The sequence below is a fragment of the Hipposideros armiger genome, unplaced genomic scaffold, assembly GCF_001890085.2.
Source record: "Hipposideros armiger isolate ML-2016 unplaced genomic scaffold, ASM189008v1 scaffold_174, whole genome shotgun sequence".
Lineage (NCBI taxonomy): Eukaryota > Metazoa > Chordata > Mammalia > Chiroptera > Hipposideridae > Hipposideros > Hipposideros armiger.
Window position 1 is genome coordinate 1,987,354 of NW_017731524.1, and position 13,779 is coordinate 2,001,132.

At 34.4% G+C, this 13,779-nt stretch overlaps 1 protein-coding gene across 6 annotated transcripts in view; it reads left to right on the forward strand.

Moving 5' to 3' along the window:
- PIBF1 (progesterone immunomodulatory binding factor 1) overlaps positions 1-13,779 on the forward strand; it is a 203,085-nt gene that overhangs the window by 136,450 nt on the left and 52,856 nt on the right. For 5 of the 6 annotated variants that reach the window (XR_002125127.1, XR_002125130.1, XR_002125128.1 and 2 more), the window contains exons 15-16: positions 3,399-3,529; positions 9,418-9,502. Coding sequence is in view for 2 of the 6 variants with exons in the window: in XM_019652149.1 (XP_019507694.1) it covers positions 3,399-3,529; positions 9,418-9,502 (216 nt within the window). In the remaining 4 variants the exon portion in view is untranslated. Of the gene's footprint in view, positions 1-3,398; positions 3,530-9,417; positions 9,503-13,779 lie in introns of those variants that run through there. The other variant, XM_019652150.1, reaches the window with a different exon arrangement.

A 13,779-nucleotide genomic window follows, 5' to 3' on the forward strand; every position in this document is an offset into this window, starting at 1 on the left:
AGTTGGCTTGGGATTCCAGCTCTAAGCAGCAGGGCCTCCGTTCGGATTCCACATGAGGGCCAGTGACGCTGTGCCCTCTACAGCTAAGATGGTGAACAACAGCTCGACCTGGAGCTGGGCTGCCGTGAGTCGCTGGCATCAGTGTAGGCTGCAGTGGGCTGCCATGAGCTACCGTGAGTGGCAGCAGCCAGCTTCAGTGGCTGGCAGCCGGCGTGAGCTGCCAAGAGCCGCCGTGACCGTCTGTCCAGTGGCCGGCAACCTATCTGCCTCACCCAGGAAGAGCACAATGATCATACCAACATAGGCCAGTGAAGCAACGTCCTCCACAACTAGACTGAAGAACAAAAGGACAGTAACTTGTCTGTTCCCATTTCCTGTTTCACCAATAAAAAAATATTTAAAAAAAAAAGATCTGATAAATGGACAGACATCCCATATTCATGGAAGATTTAATATTATTAAGGACAATACTACCCAAAATGATTTTCAAATTCAATGCAATCTTTAGTAAAATCCCAATGGCATTTTTTGCAGAAATAGAAAACCCCATTCTAAAAATCATATGGAATTTCTAGGGACCCTAAGTGACCAAAACAATCTTGAAAAGAAAAAACAAAGTTGGAGAACTCACACTTTTCATATTTTAAAACTTGCTACAAAGCTACAGTGATCAAAACAGTATTGTGCTGGCATAGGATAAACATACAGACTAATGAAATGGAATACAGAGACCAGAAATAAACCCTCACATGTGGTCAGTGGTTTCTTAACAAGGTTGCCAAGACCATTCAATGGAGAAAAGACAGCCTTTTCAACAAGCGGTACTGGTAAAACTGCATAGCTACATGTAAAAGAATGAAATTGGAACTGCACTTGACACTATATACAAAAATTAACTCAAAATGGACCAAAGACCTAAATTTCAGAGCTAAAGGTATAAAATTCATAGATGAAAATATAGGAGAGACTCTTCGTGACCTTGGATTTGACAGTGGTTTCTTAAAAGTGATGCCAAAAGTACAGGCAACAAAAGAAAAATAGGTAAGTTGAACTTCATCAATATTAAAAACTTTTGTGATCAAAAGACATTATCAAGGGTCAACCAAGTGGCTCAGTTGGTTAAGAGTTAGCTTAAGAGTGCGAGCTCTGAGCGACAGGGCCGCTGGTTCGATTCCCACATGGGCCAGTGACGCTGCGCCCGAGCTGAGCTGCCGCTGAGCCACCAACAGATGTCAGGATGGCTCAGTTGGTGAGAGCACGTCCTCCTAACAAGACTGCCTGTTCGATGGTGGGGTATACCCGCCCGCAATTAAGACTGAACTTGGGATCTTGAGCTGAGCTGCAGCCCAGACGGCTCAGTGGATAGAGCGTGCACTCTTAACAAGACTACTGGTTCGACTCCCACATGGGATGGTGGCTATGCCCACCTGCAGCCAAGATTGAACTCGGCTCCTTGAGCTGAGCTGCCACCCGGATGGCTCAGTGGATAGAGCTTGCGCTCTCAACAACAAGGCTTCCAGTTCGACTCCCACTTGGGATGGTGGCTATGCCCCCCACAACTAAGACTGAACTCAGCACCTTGAGTTGAGCTGCTGCCTGGATGTCTCAGTGGATAGAGTGTGCGCTCTTAACAACAAGGCTGCTGGTTCAACTCCCACATGGGATGGTGGCTACGCCCACCCACAACTAACATTGTAACACAGAATCTTGAGTTTAGTGGCCACAAGCAAAAAAAAAAAAAAGAAAAGCGCCAGCCGAGTGGCTCAGTTGGTTAAGAGCTCGCTCAAGAGTTTGAGCTCTGAGCAACAGCAGTTCGATTCCCGGCCCGAGCTGAACAGCCGCTGGCAGGATGGCTCAGCTTAAAAAAAAAATCAATAGAGGCCACAAGCTACCGACGGGCAGCCAGATGGTGACTGGCGCCCTCCACAACTAAGATTGAAGAACAACTTGGCTGGTCCCCTCCCCAATTCCCCAATTAAAGAAAAAAAAAAAGAATATATTAATTAAATAAAAAAGACATTATCAAGAGAGTGAAAAGACACACCACAGAAAGGGAGAAATATTTGTAAGTCTTATCTAATAAGGGTTTATTATCCAGAATATATAAGGAACCCCTACACTTAACAACAAAAAATAATAATAATTTTAAAATGGGCAAAAATACTAAATAGACATTTCTCCAAAAAGGATGTACAAATGGCCAATAAGCACATGAAATAACACATTTGACAAGGATGTAGAGAAATTGAACCAAGTGCATTGCTGGTAGGAATCTAAAATAATGCATCTGCTGTGAAAAACAATTGGCAATTCCTCAAAAAGTTAAATACAGAATTACCATATGACCCAGCAATTCCACTTCACTCCTAGGTAGATACTCAAAGGGATTGAAAATAGGGACTCAAACAGATATTTATACACCAGTGTTCATAGCATTAATCACAATAGCCAAAGAGTGGAAACAACCTAAATGCTCATCAACAGATGAATGAAAAAACAAAATGTGCTATAAGCATACAATGGAATATTATTGGGCCATAAAAAGGAATGAAGTTCTGATACGTGGTACAACATGGATGAACCTTGAAAACATTACGTTAAGTGAAATAAGGAGACATAAAATGACAAATATAAATTATGACTTCACTTATAAGGGGGTACCTAGAATAGGCAAATTCATAGAAACAGAAAGTGTTAATAGAATAGATGTTTCCAGGAGCTGAGGTATGGGGGAAATGTTTTAGCTTAATGGGTACAGAGTTTCTTTCAGGGCTGATGAAAATGTTCTATAAATAGATACCAGCAGTGGTTACACAACATTGTGAATGTACTTAACACACCTGAATTGTATACTGTAAAATAGTTAAAATGATAAATTTTGTTATTTTTATTTTAACCACAAATTTTTTTAATTTTAATTATACATAATGATTTAGGTACATAAATTATCTATTTTGCAAATATAGGTGGAAGGAAATATGAAGATATGAAAAAAATTACTAAATTATGTAATTATATTATTTTGAATAGAAAAAAACTCAAATAAAAGAAGTATGTTTTTAGCTGATGGATAGTCATTGAAAGAAGATAAATTTTATGTCACATAGCTTCTCAGACCAACAAATGTTAAGAAAATTTAGGTAACCCTCCCCCAAAATTGGTAACAGTATTTTATTTAAATTTTTTATTTTTATATACATTGTACTAATTATTATCATTATTCTTAAGAGTAGCTGTATTGACTATTTTTAAAACCTTTCAATTTACACACGAAAAGAAAAATTTTCAGAATAATTCATGTAAGGGAGAGCTGGTGTACTGTATCTTTGCTAGAGCATTTTGAATAATTTGTTTCTTGTAAAATTTTCTAGATTTTAATGCGATCTGTTTTTCTTTAGCTTGACAGGGCCAATTCTCTGTTAAATCAAACTCAACAACCTTATAGATATCTTATTGAATCAGTGCGTCAGAAAGATTCTACGATTGATTCCCTAAAGGAGTGTATTACACAACTTGAGAAAGATGTCAGGTAAACCATCTACAAATCTTTTATTTGAACAATAAAGACGTAAACATAATATTGCTGTGGATAAATTTGGGTTGTAAATTATGAAGAAAAAATTTAAATAATGAAGGTGGTCTTAAATGTAAACAGTACTAAGTATCTATTAGAAAAACTAAGTCATGTCACATAGGTGTTCGCATTCCACCTTATGGTCAGAAGTGTTAGCCTGAACATAACAATGCTACACTTTGAACAAAGCACATGAGGGCTATCCTGTCTTTGTTCCCCTAGAAATATTTAGAGGGATGTGGGCTAACCAAAGGGAGAGAAGGACTACAACGAGAGGCCATTTGTGGAGTCAAAATTACTTTTCAAACATAAAATGTATATGTTTACTTAGATTCATGTTGTTTTTGCCAAGGAATTTTTAGCCTATTCTTCCCTTAAACCTTTAAGTAATCCATGAATTACCTAACTGTAAACAAATTTCTTTCACTTCCTTGAAGTTGTTTTCTTATATGACACGTCATCCAAAAAAGACTTGCTCCATTTAATAATTATCCAAATTCTTTATATGTTCATCTATATGATCATTTTAGTCTTTTTAAATTGCATAAAAGAATGATGCCATATATGAAAGAAGTTTTAATTTGTGAATGGTTAGTTACTTGGCTTACTTGTTATTAGATTTTAAGATTATTAGAATAAATCTTAAATAAACTATTAACCATTTCGTAAATATAGAAGCAGAGCATTTAGGTGGGAAATGAAATTGTTAAGTTAAGGAATTGGAAAACAAGAAGGAGAAGATAGTTATTAAATCCAGGTTTCCTACCATATATAACCAAAAACATAAAACTATTCGTTATTAACTCCAAAGTTTGAATGTTCTTTTTGTTGAATCGGGATAATTATCTTCTCTCATTTCTACCCCAACCAAAATAATTGTTCCAGAACTTTACTGCTGATATTAATTTTTTGATGACCTGATAAAATAATTTAAAATCATGTTTATGCTTTATACATCAACATAAACAATTTATTTCTAGATTACATTTAAAATTAAAAATTTATTTAGAACATATGTAACCATTATTAATAGGTTAATTCAATGAATTAATTTAACAATTATTCTATAAATAGCTATTGGGAGTAAATTCTGTTCTATCATTCACTAGGTACCTGGTTATTCTTAGGGAAATTGAGGAAAGAACCCCAAATAAAACTTTTTCTTCCTGTAGTATATATTTATGTTATATTTGAAATTTTATATAGTCATTTTATGTTTGTGATCTTGGAGGGGGATATATAAAAGGACTGTGGAAAAAATTACCCCTTTCACAGTTATCTTCAAATAAATTTGAGTTTTTATCTTACTAAGAATTAAGGTAGCTGAAAATGTTACAATAGAGTAAAACAATAGCTACTGATAGGAGAAAATTATATAGGTGAGCAAATGGAGCCCTAGAGAAATTAAGCAACTTTTCATCTAAGAACATACAGCTCTGTGGGAAGGCCAAGATTTGAATCCAGATCTGTCTGCTTTCTAAGTCTGTACTCTTAACCATTATGTTATACTGCCTCCCTATGTCCTATTCTGAACAAAGGATACTTTTTCATTAAATACTATAAGTAAGGAAGAGAAGAAAAAAAAAAGTGTAGAACAATGGTCTAAAAGTAGGGCATAATTGAGTTCATAATTGTTAAAGCAAGGTGATGGATACATGGGGGTTATATTTTTTTTCTCTCCTTTCAAAATATTTCATAATAAAGTCTTTTAAAAAACAACAGATTTTGAAAGGAAGTACATGCTCTATAGGTAAATTGCATGGGCTCAAGTCCAGCTCAGTACTTAGTTTTATATTGGAACAAATCAGTTGAACTCTTGAAACCTCCGTTGTTCAATAGAACTTTGTGCAACGATAACAATATTCCATATACGTGCTGTCTAGTATGATAGCCACTAGCCACATGTGACTGTTGAGTTATTTGAAATGTGTCTAGTGTTACTGAGGAACTAAATTTTTTATTTTATTTAAGTTAATTTTAATTTTAATTGCCTCTTATGGCTAATACCTATGGCGTTGGACACTACAGCTAGTTTTCTCATCTGTGGAATGAGATTTGTACTAAAAACACCCAATTTATGTGGTTATTCTGAAGGTTAAATGATACAATCTTTGTAATATGTATACCACTGTGCCTACACGTTCTAAGTGCTCTATAAATGTTAGCTATTATTAGTATTTTACATTTAACAAATTTTTATGTTGAAATTATCTTAAAAGTAAGAAATAACATTTCTCAAAATATGTTGAATTTGGACAAAAATCACGACTCGCTTAATAACAGCAACAGTAATCATAAAAACTATGCCAATTATGGATTATCTACAAAAAATTTTTGTGCTAGACATCAGAATCCTTTAAAGCTATCTGTGTTTCATAAATTTATTGTATAATATTTTAGGCCATTCTGAACTAATACTTCACAGGATATGAAAGCTTGCTCTTGATTAAGGTAACTACCTTCTAATGTGAAAAATTAAGGTGTTTTCAGTAGTTTCACTATGGCCTTTGAGATGCTCTAGATGTACCCTGATGACATGAATGAAATGAGGTGATGCCATAAAAAACAGCCCAGTCAACAAGTCTGATACAGCAAGAGAGATCATAGTTCTAGCTACCATCACCCCTACTCTGAGCTGATGACATTTCAGATGTAGTGGAATTACCCTCCTTTCACTATATATCAACCTGGTTTTCTTTCCCATGGTAAATGTGTTTGCAAAATATAGATATTAATGTGAACATCATTGGATAGTTGTGAAAGAGTAATGAAGTAACACATATAAAGCTTCTGGCACATGAAAGAAACTCAGTAAATATTACTTCCCTTCCTTTTTTTCTTCATTATATCGAAATTTAAACATTAGATGACCCATCCAAAAATATTACTAAGTGATTATGTTCCTTGGAAATTTATATTCCTCTTTGCTAGGTATCAATTAATGTAAAGAATATTTACATTAGTTGACTTTTTAAAAATATTTCTCTAGCTTACATGACAAAAGCTCTTCGAAGAACTGAAAATTTTTATCATTTTCTTAGAAAATAAAACAATACCACACCCACAGCTTGCAAATTTAGCTATTTATAGATATATTTAATGTCTGGAAAGGTTAGAGTAAGTATACAGTAAAATGAAGTCGTTGTAAACATGTTAAAAGCTAACATTGGAGATATCACTATTAACTACTTTAAGTTTCCTTATCGTTCAAGTCATAATCCATTCTAGAGGAGGTACTGGTATTTCTCCTCCACCAAGCCTCAAGAGACACCTGCACTCTGCAGTTTGATCTGTAGTTCAGACCTGAAGGAAGCATAGAAACAATAATTAGCATAAATTTTCTTTCCCCGTTGTCAGTTTTTAGTTATTCTTAACTAGTAGTTTAAGAAGAAAAGACTACATTGTCAACTTCTTTTGTAAGGCTAAGCCAGGATATATTGATCCAGGAAGTGGAGGAACAAGATATCAGGAATATGTTTTCATATAGCCGGTGAAATAGAGCCATAAACATGAATTCCTGAGTAATAATTAACAGCGAATTGAACAATTATGGGTGTAATATACCATTCACGATAGATGTGCTTATAAGGAGATTTGTTTTGTAGTTGCTTTATGAGTCATGCGTAGAAGCTTTGTATTTTTAAAGGTTAGTTTCCACTGTTATGAAATGTGTTTTATGGAGACTGAACTTCTATTGAGGAATTACATACGTACATTAGAAGAACACAGAGTATAATAATCATCATATTCAGTTTTAGAGACCTACATGTTGAAGGTGGTCTCCCTTGTGGTTTAGGAGCTAGAAGGTAAAGACTGTGAAAATGTATACCAGGTTTTGTCTGTGGAGTCCTTACTGTTTGTGATAAACCTGACATCCTGCAGATAGAACTAAGTTGCTCTGTAAACCAGTTTACCCACCAACATTTTGTTCCATGTTATATGGTTATTTTAGCTATTTAAATATGCAATATTTGCTTTATCTGGAAAAAAATTAAACTCTACATATAAAGCATTTTGAGTGAATTATCCAGTCAAAATCTTTTAATTACACTACATTTTATTTAACAGACCTGTGTGTGTGAGAGTATGGGTACTGTGTATGAGTGTATGTACACTTGTACTGTGTGTATGTGTGTGCATGTATATGAGCATTAACACATACCTGTTCCTTGAAAATTCCTATTTCTATTTACTAGATGTTTATTTTACTTCTGGAAAAGATTTTTATCTTCAAAGTGATTCTAGCTAAAGATAGATTAGAATCCTAGAGTGATAGAAACGTCTAATCTTTGCCAGGCTTTGGGAGGCTGGCAGAGAACATGGCACTCAGTTTCCTTTATGTCATTTTGCTTTTTTCAGTTCTGCGGCTCAGTAGGATCTCTTGACGCCTCACTCCGAAAGTCAATCTGTTTTTCTGCCCAGCTGCTTACCTTTATGGGCGTTTAATTACTGTTTTCCTCTGATGCCTGTTTTTCATCTAAACTAGTAATACCGTATAGCATTTATATAGAGTTTTATGTGTTTAATGCTTGACATAATTATTCATTAGATAATTCACATATCCCTTTGACATACACAAGTATTATTTTCCACTTTTACAAATGTGAAAACTGAGGTTCAGTGGGGGAGGAGGGGATGTGCTTTCAACCACACAGTTGAGTCAGTGGCACAGTTGGAAACAAGTCAGAATTGTATGTCGTCTTTCTTCTCAGAGGACAAACTAGGATGCTTCCTTGGGGAAGTTCCCAATTACTAGGAAGATGGAGATGTGAGCTTTTTCCTCTAAAGTCCTTAAGAATTACCAGTTCTTCCAGAATACCTACTACTAACCTTGAATTTAAAATAGTTTCCTGCCTGATATTTTAAAAATTGGTGGATTTCCATTTTCTTAAAGTTAAAACTTAAAACATTTTACCTATTCAGCAGAACAATTCCCATTAAATTTACCTTTACAGATTTTGTTTTGACATTTAAGGAATTAATGTTGCTTAAATTCATTGTTGCTTTTCTTAATTCTTATTGTAATGCTGGCTGAGTAGATTCACCTGTAGCTTTCAAAGAACATGTCATTTAATGGTTCTAATTAATTTTTATATGTTGAAGAATAAAACTCCGGACAATATAAGCCTCAAGTATTTATCTTTTAAAATATAATGTCCTTAACAATTAAGAGCCTCACTCTTTCCTATCAGAAAATAGGTCGCGTTAAAGGGAAATTCACAATGCAGACTTAGAAACTGAAGCTTAGACTAAGAATTTGGAGTAAAAAATTGTTTTCTCAAATTTACTACAGACCAAATATCTGATTTGTTTATCTAACTCAATTATATACCTGGTAATTTAGTATGTGGTAAATTATAAACTATGTAATACTTCATTTTTACGGATAAATGTTTTAATTTGACTTCCAATGTCCATAGAGTTTTATGTATAAGTATATATGTATAAAAAATATGTTTTTATGTTTTTATTTCTTGATGACCATACATACTTTCTTTTTACCTTTTGTGTAAGTCCCACTTCATCTTTTTACATTTCAGGAGTAAATAGTCATATTTAATCACTAATTTCATGCCCCTACTAAGCAGGAAAGTATTCTAAGAATGCATCTCAATTGCATTGTCAAATGATTATTAAAAGAAAATCCTGGGTACAAAATAACTTAAGCCATTGATTAAATCAAACATTACGGTAGCTGGTGTGATATCTATATGCACTATAAATTTAATTTATCTTTAATTCAAAATGTTAGATTTGTCCTTAGTCTTTTGCTATTTACTATTTATTAATTAAATTTAAAACAATGTGATGACTTTTTAAAACTTGCTGTTTTTATTTTGCAGCAATTTAAATAAAGAAAAGTCAGCTTTACGACAGACGAAGAATCAAATGGCATTAGATTTAGAACAACTTCTAAATCATCATGAGGTACTTTTTCCATTTTGTCTTAATTTGTACCACTTTAGGCTTTTTTAAGTCCATGTTAAGATTATTGGATCCCAGTTTTCCATGTTCATTAATGACATCTCACGTTTGTAACTCACTGTGATCCGGCCCTTTATATTCAACTTGTGATACTTTATTCCTTATGAATTAATTTATACTTTATGTTTTATGGTTAATTCTTATTCCTGGAATGCCACTTCTTGTTGACCCTATTGCCTTGTTCATATCTCTGTCACTGAATTTCCACATTTTCTCTTTCTCCCACTAGACTAAACATTTTTACTGCATTTCTATCTTATTCATCATTCTCTGCCCGTTGTGTGCCTAGTGCACAATATTTTCTTGAACTTTAAAGTTTATAAAGTTTTTTTTTCATTTGTTCCTCACTAAAAATCTTTTATAGTTAATATAATCCTCCTTTTATAAAATGAGAAATGAGTTTTAGGTGGCTTGCCCAAAGCCAGTTATAGTAACTAAGAGAACCCCAGTTTGTTTAAGTCAGATTTACGGAGATATACTATACATACAGTAAAATTCACCCCTTTTAGCATACAGTTCTATGACTTTTGACTTAATGTGGTTGTGTAACCATCACCACAGTCAATATGTAAAATAGTTCCATCACCCCAGAAAATCTCCGCATGCCCCGTTTGTACTGACCCTATTCCCCAGCTGCAGTCCTAGGAACCACTGATCTGCTTTCTACCCTATAGCTTTTCCTTTTCCTGAAGCGGCATTATTCTTTTCCAGAATGTCACATGAATGAAATTATCAGTAGTAGTCTTTTCAGCCTGGATTTTCACATGTACCGTAAAAAAGATTCATCCGTGTTGTTGCAAATGTTAGTCATGTCTTAACTGTTATCTTTTTTAATGTATTTTCTCTTCCTTATGATTTTCTTTGTTGGGGAGCAGCCATGGTCATTGATTACACATTGCTTTCATGCTACCATGGCATAGTTGACTCTTTTAGGGAGGGCGCAGCTCACAGTGGCTCATATGGGGATCAAGCTGGCAACCTTGGTGTTATCAGCACCACGCTCTAACCAACTGAGCTAATCGGTCACCCCATGTGTTCCTTTTTATTACTGAGTAATATTCCATTGTATGGATGTACCAAAGTTTTTTAATCCATTCACCACGTGATAGACATTTGAGTTGTCTCCATTTGAGAGCATCTCTACAAATAAAGCTGCTGTAAACAATTTTGTATATGTTTTTGTGTAAATATAAGTCTTCGTTTCTCTTGGTAAATACCCAGGAGCAGGATCACTGGGTCGTATGGAAAGTGTATGTTTAACTTTATCAGAAACGGTCAAACTCTTTTCCAAAGTGACTAGACCTTTTGCATTCCCACCAGCAATGAATAAGAGTTCCCGTGGCTCAGCACCCTCACCAGCAGTGGGTATCGTGAAATCTAACCTCGTAATCTAATACATTTTTTCCACTGAACTATCAATGCCTTGTCTTAGCCATGTTTTTACCATTTTGTTATCCTAACAGAGAAACATGCTCAAAACAGATCATTGGTTTATGAGTATCCTGAAGACATTTTTCCTATCTGGGAAAGATATACCAGGTATTTGGTAGGAAATTATAAGAAGGAAATGATTTAGAGAGATGAACTAGGGACTATTACTGGAAGCGGTTCAAAGGTGCATATCCTAAAAATGGTTTCAGAGGAATTGGGGCATTGTCTCTATCTTAGAAACTTTTGGAGTAAGTTCTCTTAAAGGTGTATTTTATATGATGAGTGAAAGAGATAAGAAAGTATCCCTGGACTAGATTTTAGAGATGACTTTTAGGTAGATAAGTAGATCTTACAACAGGTTACAGACTAGGAAAAGCTTCTCTGAAGGTATTTATTCTGATTTCCAACATTCCAGGCCTTATCTACTGTCACTTACGTCCTAGGATTCTGCCTTCAAATAGTTGTTTCTTCACTGTGGAAGGCTGATTAATTCACTATGTGGATTTTTCACAAATATGTTTAAATTGAATATTTAATAGACGGTAACTACAGATGTCCATTCAGTCATACCAACTTTTATTTCTGTAAAGCTGCATAACAAGTATTTTCAGAATGGCAACTCATTTGATTTTAGAGGATTATGCTAGACTGAAAAATATATGAGCAACTTTAATTTATATATTTTGTACATCATGCTTGGAATCACATTATTTATGAGTCCTAATAAAAACTATAAGTTTTATTCAGTGGGCTAAAAATTGAATAGGTTTAGAACAAAATATTTAAACATGAAAATTAAATACAAGCAAGATGAAATTACTCATATAAATTGCCTACTATTGGCGTGGCATCAGTGAACTTCGCATGGGTGCATATCTGATTAAATAATTCTCAGTTAATATTCATGCATTAATATCTCTTCATTTTTGCAATTATATTTTAATAATCCAACATTGTGACTTTTTTTAATGCCAAATATCTAAAGAAAAGTAACCATTCTTTACAAAGCAAAGTTTAAAAAAACAAAAAGTCTGATACAGGTTTTTAATCTTTTCTAAGAAACAATTTAATACCAACTTGCATAGTGTGTGCAGATGCAAAAGCAAGTGCAAACTTCCTTTATGGAAACAGAGCAGCCAGTGACTCAGGGAAGGGCTGGAGCATGCGCTTGAACGTGTGTACTTGATGAAACAGTCTGCAGGATTGATTTACTCATTTTATAGCTCTTGGGGTCAAGTGCTCAGAATAGCCAGTAGGTAGATAGAGTTAAATAAGAATGACTCTGGCAAATATAATTTTTTTGAAAGTGAAAATTGGGGCTGAGACTAAAGTGAGGCAAGCAAGGCACCTGGGGCACAAAATGTAGGTGTCCGTCCTCACAGGTGTGCACCATCAGGGCGGCGGGCACCTGAGAGCTTGCCTTTCCCCAGTCAGGACCCTGGGAAAAGGACCTAATATGACTCATTGTTTGAATCTGCTAAATTTTCACAGTTTAAATTAGTGATTCATAAAGAAACCGTATGAAAATTTTAAAGTTTTTCCTTTTGTTTTTTGCACTAGACAGCTCTAACTTTTTAAGCAGTGTCACTTAGTCCTGATAAGATGTGTATATGGTCATGTACTATGAAATGAGATCACCAACTCATTTACATAGTTATCAAGGCTGTAGTAAATGAAGAAAGGAAACAGGTGGGATAGTTCTAGGTTGGCAATTCTAGGATATTTGGATCATGGCCACACAGGTTGTTTTTTTTCTTTATTAGTGTTAGCTAAGAATTATTAGTTTAGAAGTATCTCCTCTCATGTTAGGAGTTCAGTTGTGATACAAACATTCCTAGCAATGATAAAATTCTTATTGGCTTCCTATTCTATAAATTCTTAGCATTTATATATTCAAAAAATGGTTGTGTGTATTTGGAATTATGAATGGTGTATCAGGTGATTTTGTTTCTCAACTTTTCATTAGAGAAAATATATTAATAATAAAAATATCAATAAAACAAACAAACAAAAGAATAAAAAACAAAAGAAAAAAAAAGACAATAAAAATATAAAAATGTGAAAAGAGGGTGGGAATGGAGAAAAGTATCATTTTTAGGTTCCCTTTTCAGACTACAAAGCTCAGCTGGGATGGGTAAATATATTAGGTTAAAAGATCTGTACAAATACCAAATACCAAAGCTGTGATCGTGAATTGAATTGCAATCTCATGTTTACATCTCTCCATTTTAAATTTTCCAAATTCTCTCCCTGTACTCAGCAAAACCTTCATAAAGCAGAGTGAGCGGAGGAGGCAGAATCTCTCTCCTCACTAAATTCCTTCCATTAAGACACATTTTAATGTCATGGCCTCTGCCTTTATAGAAGACCAAAACAAGATCTGGTGTCATCTCTTTTTGTATTGTGAAACTATGTAAGGCAGCCTACTAAGTACTTCTATTCATTGGGTCATCGGGAAAGTCATGACGCATTTTTGCATTGAAAAACGTAGAAAAATACGTCATGACTTTCCCGACGACCCAATATATTACATAATTTAGTCTTTACTACAAGTCCACGGAGATACGTATCATTGTCCCCACTTTTACAGATGAAACTGATGGTAAGAATTAAGTAACTCAACCATGATTACATACTTACTGTCAAAACTAGAAGTAAATGCTTTTTTTTTTAACCTGAAATAAAAGCTTATGATCTTTCTCCTTAGTCCCATTTAGAAAAAAACTTTCATGATGAATTATTGCTTGCTCTAGTTCCAGAAAAATTTTTGCTTCTGTAGATGAAGTTAT